The sequence below is a fragment of the Lepisosteus platostomus genome, chromosome 2 (genome assembly GCF_059453375.1).
Source record: "Lepisosteus platostomus isolate fLepPlt1 chromosome 2, fLepPlt1.hap1, whole genome shotgun sequence".
Classification (NCBI taxonomy): Eukaryota; Metazoa; Chordata; class Actinopteri; order Semionotiformes; family Lepisosteidae; genus Lepisosteus; species Lepisosteus platostomus.
The window spans coordinates 78,527,465-78,535,671 of NC_142612.1; the positions used below are offsets into that span (position 1 = coordinate 78,527,465).

General features: G+C 47.0%; 1 protein-coding gene across 1 annotated transcript; it reads left to right on the plus strand.

Moving 5' to 3' along the window:
* Nucleotides 1-677: 677 nt before the first annotated feature.
* Nucleotides 678-7,825, plus strand: tm4sf1 (transmembrane 4 L six family member 1). The gene is made up of 4 exons (XM_088621411.1): nucleotides 678-948; nucleotides 4,034-4,123; nucleotides 5,621-5,763; nucleotides 6,453-7,825. Exons 1-4 carry the CDS (start codon nucleotides 772-774, stop codon nucleotides 6,652-6,654), a joined length of 612 nt encoding a protein of 203 aa, XP_088477537.1. The 5' UTR covers nucleotides 678-771; the 3' UTR covers nucleotides 6,655-7,825.
* Nucleotides 7,826-8,207: the final 382 nt, after the last annotated feature.

Sequence of the window (8,207 nt, forward strand, 5' to 3'; positions counted from 1 at the left end):
TCAGTTGTGCTTTTTGGTTATTACCGCAGGAACAAAGAAAGTCATACCCTATGTAAGTTATGCAGCTTTGATTTCTCCTGTTGATATGATGGACCATGGGCACAATAGTATGGAAGATGGCAGGTCTGACATCACTTCAGTCCGCTGTGAACAGTTTCACTGGGGTTTGACCAGGTGAGAATAACTTGTAACGCCCTGCTGTGATGGAGTAAGTGATCAGCTCGTGTCTGAACATGATCACCGGGTTTAAGCCACAGCGATCCGCTTTTCCCAGCCCTGCTGTTTTGTGATGGTGCAGGCCTGTATTGGAAAGAAGGTGCTTGTTCCAACAAGGGCATGTCACACTGTCTGCTCCGCTCATGTCGCAGTCCCAGCTGAAAATAGAGGACTCCTTCATCCCGTGCTGTGCTAGTTTCTAGAAAGCATGTGACCTCAACCTCCACGTCACTATTTCCAGTTGTTTGCTTGTGCAGGAACAATTGCTTAAAAAAACGCTCCTTGGACGGCGGCCATGGAGACGGCGTTACCAAGAAGGGCTTGCTTGTTTATTCTGGGGGGCCGCTGGAACAATGGGGCCCCTCATCCTCGCCGAAGCGGAACATCCCCTCCCTCTGGGGTTGGCCGCCGGGGCCTCTGCGCAGCCGGAGCGCTCGCTCATGCGCCGGGCCCGCTGGTTCCTGTCCTCGTAGGAAACGGGGTCGCGCTACTTAAGGAGCAGCTGCCTGGGCTGCAGCTGGAGTGTCTGACAGCGGTGCCTGCCGTTCACTGACCATGTGCTCCCGGAGCTGCGCCCAGTGCATCGGCTACACCTTGATACCTCTGGCCGTGTGCTGCATCGTCGCCAACATCTTGCTCTACTTCCCCGATGGAGACGCCACGTATGTCAAAGACGGCCATCTCACGACGTACGTCTGGTTCTTCGCTGGGATAGTCGGAGGAGGGGTGCTGGTGAGTAACCTGGTTCTCCTTTGCTCGTTTCCCTGCTGCACGGATCTTGAGTCCGCGTCTGAAAGGATCAAGCCGACCTGCTGCGTTGTCCTCCTATCCTTGTGCACGGGGTGGCAGCGGCACTGCACGCTTCGCACACTTGTGTGTGGAAGAGCACATGGTGTGGAAGCCTTCGATGATCACCTGGCCAACCTGTATTCTCCACTCAAAACCAGCAGCCCATACATGGGGACTGCGTATTGGACAGCATTTCTTCCTTCTTTAAAACCAGACTGCACACAATCCCAAAAGCCTGTCCTTACAACTCAGAAATGACCCGTTTGTTTTTAATCGCGGCATTAAAGGTCTTCTTGGCTCTTTCCGAACGCATCTTGGCTTACAAACAACGGCTTTCAGATGGAGCAGATTGTAAAGCAATCGACGAGCTCATGTTTAAGGGGGAAATGAGACGGACCGTATGGTGAACGAAAAAGCAACGGCTTTTGGTTAACGTCGTTTAAAATAATGGAACAAGCAAGGGTCACGTCGAAGCTGAAAAGCGGTGAAAATCTGTTTCAGCTGTGGAGTCTCAGCCTGGAAAGAAAGTCTAGCTGTTTCTGTGCAGCTGACTCACTGACGCCCATCCCTGCTCTGTCCTCTTCAACAACACCCTATTGATTGAACTGGCTGTGAGACGTGAGTTTCCTAAAAATGTGAATAACGTTATAACAATTAAATGCAACAAAAGTATATTGTATGTGCGTCGTCAGTTAGGTATTTCCAGAACTCGCCAGGTTCTGGGAAAATTCTCGTACAGGTTCTGGGAGGACGGAAGCAACTATTATAAATTGATTTTAAAAATAAAGGTCGTCAAAGTAACCAAAACCTCACACGAGCTGTTGCGGGTATTATAAATCAATGTGATGTTCGCGTCATGGTATCGCGGTTGTTAATCATACAGCAGGCGTGATCGTTGTAATAAACTTTGTTGTTAAAAAAAATGTTCTTTTACCGCCACCTGGTGGCAGGGATGTGCATCGTCGTCACTGTGATGCTGCTCAAAAGCCGAGAATCTCTGAAATCCGATTTACAATGCTTCCTATTTAACCGATTCTTTAAAAACACTCACCGCTAGGCAGTCTGGAAAACACTGAAGCCCTGAAGAAAATTTGGAAACAACAGCGCAGTCCTTAAGGGCGTTTGCATAAGACCCTCTAACTCATTGTGTATCTGTTCCCACAACTCCTGTGGTCATGTGGTCTTTCTCAGATCTGAGCAATTTTAAAAAAAAGAATTTTACAGCATCACAAAAATACAACAACAATAGATGAAAATGTAAAGTGAAAATGTTCTTAAAAAGAGATTCGCAAACGAGAGAGAGAGAAGCAGCAATGTGGCCAGACTGACACACTTTATTGGACCCTATACCGTTTCTTGCATTCGGAATTCGTCTTTTCGCATGCCCCAGCTTGCTCTCCTTGAGACACACAGACAGGGAGAGAGAAGTTTAAAGTCAGAGCGCAGGGTCAGCTATTTATACAGCTCCCCTGGAGCAGTTGGGGTGAAGGGTCTTGCTCGGGGGCCCAACAGAGTAGGATTCCTCTGCCGGCCGCGGGATTTGAACCAGCAGCCTTCCAGCCACAGGCGCAGATCCTGAGCCCCAGAGCCACCGCCCCGCCCCTGTGTGCCTCTGCTACAGGCCAGTGTAGCCTGGCGGCAGATCTTCCTGTAAGGACGGGTTCTGGAAGCGACAGCAAGAGGACTGCCGGTAACCCAAGCGCCTTCACTGAGCAGGACCAGTCACACCAGTGTCCTCTACCCAAACCCCACACACCCCGACTGAGTCAGGAATGACCTCCGTCTGGAGCACTGTGAATTGGTTTAACACCAACAGAACGGACGAGCAGAACAGAGTCTGAACAGAACAGAAGAGCAGAACAGAGTCTGAACAGAACAGAAGAACAGAAGGAGAGAGAAATGGCTGTTCAGTCTGTCTACTTTTTCTATCCTATATAAAGGTGAACGATTTTCAGACGTCGGGCAGAAAGTTAGATGAAATTCCATTCCTTCTGCGTGAAGACAGACTGGTACCTGGGCGGTTTTCCAACTCCCGAGGGAATGAACGGATCTCCCACACGGTGGCGCTCTGGTGCAGAATTCCCCCCACCTCTGTCGGAGGAATCCACTCCGCGTGAATTTAGATTGGAAACCAAACCCACCGAGGGCATTCACTTATTTTTCTCAAAGACTTTAAAGGTAGGGTAATACAAAAATAGCTTTACCTCTCACCAACGCGAGGACACTTGTCTTCTTCCGAAGCGACGAAGACGCCCTGTGGATTAAGTGTGGGCGCCCAGCGTGTCAAGTCTTGGGGGGAACCTTTTCCGTTCCGGTGGTGAAACCGCACCTGCTCCCCCACGCCTGAGAATCGAGACTAAATGCTCCTTTCCTGCAGGATCACCAGACGTCGTGGTGAGATCTTGGACCGCACCGAGATCCTGACTCTCTCTGGTCGTGAAAAATCCCAGGGTGTTTCTCCAAAAAGAACATTTGTGTCCTGGCCAAATTTCCCCCCTTTCCCCCTGTCCTTTACCGATCATGGCCTCCTAATAATCAGCGTCTCTGAACGGGCTTCATCACTCTGCTCTCCTCCCCACTGAGAGCTGGTGTGTGGGGAGCGGACTGGAGCATCATCCAGGTGGGGGTACACACTGGTGGTGGTGGAGGGGATCCCCATTACCTGTAAAGCCCTACATAAGTGTGAGGAATTAATAATAAACTATTATTATTATTATTATTATTATTATTATTATTATTATTATTATTATAAGATGGAATACGATGACATACTGTACAAACTGACAAACTGAGCAGATGCCCCATCACCAGATGAGACGGGTCGAGTGTTTCTAGGTGGGGGCTACACAGTGCTTTGAGTGGATTGTCCAAAAGTCTTCTATAAAGGTGTAAGGAATAATAATAATAATAATAATAATAAACGTGTCACATTCGTACAAAACCATGGGATCCCCGTGTGAACTACGGCGCCCGTCCCGTGTGGGAACAGAGTGGAGGAAACTCAGGGCCCTCTTCTCCGGCTTTTCAGATGTTCCTGCCCGCGGGCGTGTTCATCTGCTTGGGCGACTACGAGTGCTGCGACTGCTGCGGACACCGTGGCTGTGGAGAATGTTGCGCGGTAAGTCCCGCGGCTGTCGGGCGTGGGGCGGGGTCGCGTTCCGCCGCGTGGGTCGAGAGGGAGACTCGGAGCCCAGCCGAAACGGGACCGGTTCTGATGAACGACACGGCACAGCCTCTGGCCGCGGATCCGTGAAATGCCGACCTTCATCATTTTGACAAAATACAATACTTTGACATATTGTACAAGTAATAGGTTTATTCCACGCTGAGAAAAAGGGAGAAAGGGAGAAAACACAATGTTTCGGCTGTGGGAGCCTTCTTCAGCTGTGAGAGAGACAGGGCAGCAGGCAAAGGTAATTTAGCAGGAGAACAAAGGCTGGGAGAGAGGAGTGAGAGGCCAATCTCTGGGATTAGAGAAACATTCTTCCCTAAATTCAGAAATCTAGTCCCAGAGTTCCCACACCTGCCAGAATCACAACGGGTCCCAATCCTACTGGGAGAAGGAAGAGGGAACTCAGCTGAACTGGCAGCCCAGTATGAGAATTTAGAAGAACAGTAGTCTGTCGTTAAGAGAAGGGGGAAGGTGTGATCCTAACTGCAGGATAGTTTTGGTTTCTGTGGTCTTTCTGATGGATGAGTTTGGAAAATCGTCTTTGAGAACACAGACGGAGAGATTAGAGCCCTTATGAACTTCATTGTGTTTAGAATACACTAGACACGAAGAATTGACACCTGAAGAAGGCTCCACGGCCGAAACGTTGTGTTCTCTTTCTTCTTTTTTTCAGCAGGGAATAAACCTATTACTTGTTCCTTTGCAGCCTACGCATGCTGACGCAGCTGCCCACCAGAACTAGAAGTAGCCTTATAACATTTTTAGGGTTTCCTCTCGCAGTCCATCGACAGGCGGGGAGGTTAATTGGCTTCTGTGGAGCCTGTCCCGCTGTGAGAGTGTGTCTCAGTGTCTGTGTCCCGCCGAGGGTGAACTCTTTCTGAAGTTATTAGAAAAAGGATGGATGAATAGTCTTAAAATCAACATGTGCCCCTCACTTGTTGCAGCTGCTCCACACTGAGTTTCCCTGCGCTGTGTAACTCTATGTGTTAGGCTGAATGTGTTGCTGCAGATGGGTACAATATCCTCTGCTTACAGTCGCATAACTGAAATAATAGTCTAATAATAATAATAATAATAATAATAATAATAATAATAATAATAATAATAATAATAATAATAATAGTCTAATTGAAGTTTCTGAGATTAACTTTATATAATGTAATTATATTTTTATTGAATAAGAACAGAAGATAAATCCATACCTTTAGAATGTGAGCAAGCCATGTGATGTGTCACCTGGTCATACTGCTCATCTCCTGCTGTGTTCACTTCTCACTGTCATACCTGGTAGATTCAATCAATCGATCAATCGATCGATCAGTCAACCAATCAATCAAGCAGTCAATCAGCACATTCCTTCAGCCAGTAGAGTTCCCAGGGGTGCTCTCAGAAAGTGGGGCTTGGGTGAGGCAGGCGTGCTAACTGCTGTTTTTCTTTGTTCAGATGCTGGGCTCGATCTTGGTGGCTCTGATTGGAGCACTGGGGTCTGCATACTGCTTTATCGTCTCTGCAATCGCCTTGACAATTGGACCACTCTGCTACACACAGCAAAACTGGAAGTACCCTTTCGAAAATGAAACTGGAGAGTAAGTACTGTCTGTAGCTCCGTTTCTTACAGTGTGTGAGTGCTCTCTCGAAACCTGATTGTTCAGTACGGATTTTCCAGAGGGGATCCTCCTGCAAAAGAGAACCCAGGTGTAAAAAAGAGGAAATGACAATTTCCACCTTGAGCTCTGATCTCACTGAATCTCAGAAGCTCAGCAGCGCTGGGCCTGGGCTGTACTGCAGTAGGAGAACTTGGGGGCAAATCGGGTTGCTGCTGTAAGTGTTGGTGGTAGACCAGTAGGTGGCGCTTTTCCCTCTGAACTGGAATTTCCAAACCAGCACCTCAGTATGGGGAAGGGAGGTGCTGTCCTTTTGATAAGAAATTTAACTGAGGCCTTTAGTACTTTGTCATTAAAAATCTCGTGGCACTATTCGAAAGAGAATGGGTGTCACGACTACGTCCCACCCAGGGCTGCCCAAGCTGACCTCCCTAAAGACCCCGTTTAATTCAGTTGGTGAAGCAGTTTTTCTCTCCTCTGCCTGTTTATCTGTGCAGTGGGGCTGCTGGCACAGACAGGCAAATTGCCACTGCGGGTGCTGTACTTCAGACTGTATAAGCACTGTATGAAGTGGTGCTGAGGAGTGTCAGGTGGAAGAGGAGCAGGTTCTGTGCCGGAGTGAGAAAGCGTTGCTAACTTGTCTTTTTGTGTGTGTGTGTGCGCTGTAACAGGTATCTGACAAACTTCAACAGCTGGAGCACCTGCGAAAAGCCAAAGAACGTGGTAGTGTGGAATGTCTCCCTGTTCTCCATCCTCCTGGGGCTCAGTGGCATCGAGTTCCTCATGTGCGCCATGCAGGTCATCAACGGGCTCGTTGGCGCCATCTGTGGGCCGTGCTGCAACAGACAGCAGTACGCCATGAACAAGGCATGAAGACGCAGGCTCTGCGCGCTGGCGGCTGAGTTCTGACAGCAGTGTTCTCTGTCCCTCTCCCCTCTCAGCCTCCCTCGGGTAATAGCTGAACAAAGGTGTATAAAACGTTTTTGGGGATATTTGACTTTATCTTGTCTTTCCTCTCAAAAAACCTTAATATTTTATTTTCCAGCAAATGCAAAAAAAAATGCCATTTCAAAGGATATTGTTTTTCCAATAGGTGCGGTTTAGCAGCAGTCAGTTTTGCGAAGGATAGCCTTTGTGAGCCTGAGCAGCGCTGTGGTCTTGTCCTGTGGTCTCAGTGTACATTTATGGCTTTGCAGGTGAAGTAATTGACTGATTATCGCACCCCAAGAACTGCTTAGTATGTAGAGGCAAGTTGCATGCAGAATTAGTTTTTTTAGAAGCACCAGTTACAAAAAGTCTGAACTGTACCAGTTCTCACAATGTTTAAACGGTTATAGTCAAGGATTCAGAATAAGATGATTGGGGCCTCTCTGCTAGGAATGTGGATGTCAGTACGGCACACCACTGACATGTCTAAAATCTCATGGTAATTCAAGATCATCAGGGCGGATGACCAAATGAACGATGACATCATAGATGTGAGCTGTATAAAATGAAACTCACGAGGTTGTCGAAAGAGGAATATGCCGTGTTGTGTAAATACTGGTGTAGCAGCAAATGATTTATTTTAATGAGAGGATGGTAGACGTGATTGTCATGGACTGGTGTAACTCCTACTTGAATACTGAGGCATTTCAAGGTCGGGTGTAGCACATGGACAGTTATAGTTCACAGAGATTTAGTATAATTTAATCTGGTTCTTTTAAGAAGGTAGGGCTTTTACATCAGATTATAAAATGTAACAGGCATGTGTGCAAGTGTAGCATCTGTTTTGTTTAACATTTTGTACATGTATTTGATTATGCGCTTATTTTCTGTTCAGTATTTTTTGTAAAGTAATATATAGATGGTTTATGTTACAGTTCTTTTTCACCTTTTCAGAACAAACAGGGAACAACGGTATATTGTAAATTATTTTAATATCCATTATTTTGATATAAATGCAAATGAATTACATGAGAATGTGTTTAAGGTATAAATGTTTTTCTTCATTTATTTTTACAATGCTCCTGCTGCCTTCACTAAATAAACGTTTTTTTTTTAATGAAGGTCTCATTTCATCCCGGACATTTAATGACTTTAAACTACGGGTTCATAATTAATAATCCACAGATTAAAAATTACAACTTAAATTTTAATTGAGGATGAATGTCAGCAGACAGACTGATCCACAATTCCAGATGTTTACAAAGTGCATCTCCCACCCAGTGTCTCTGGTCTTGGTAAGGGATTGAAGTCTGGGCTGTGTCACGAAGCTGTGCATCAGGAGCATCTCACAGAGGTCTGCGGATCTGTGAGGACTGCCTCATGCAATAAGCCTTGAGTGGGTGAAACTTACAGCCCTTGTCCTCCGCGGCTGGACTGCAGCGTCCTCTACAAACACTGCTGGACGCTATGGGGGGAAATCAGCTGGGCACAGATGCAGT

Bases quoted from the DNA above. Each gene is read 5' to 3' on its own strand.
- tm4sf1 (XM_088621411.1), top strand. From the start codon at position 772: ATGTGCTCCCGGAGCTGCGCCCAGTGCATCGGCTACACCTTGATACCT. The intron at 4,124-5,620 runs GTAAGTCCCGCG...TTCTTTGTTCAG, and splicing joins GCTGTGGAGAATGTTGCGCG to ATGCTGGGCTCGATCTTGGT. The intron at 5,764-6,452 runs GTAAGTACTGTC...GCGCTGTAACAG, and splicing joins TTCGAAAATGAAACTGGAGA to GTATCTGACAAACTTCAACA.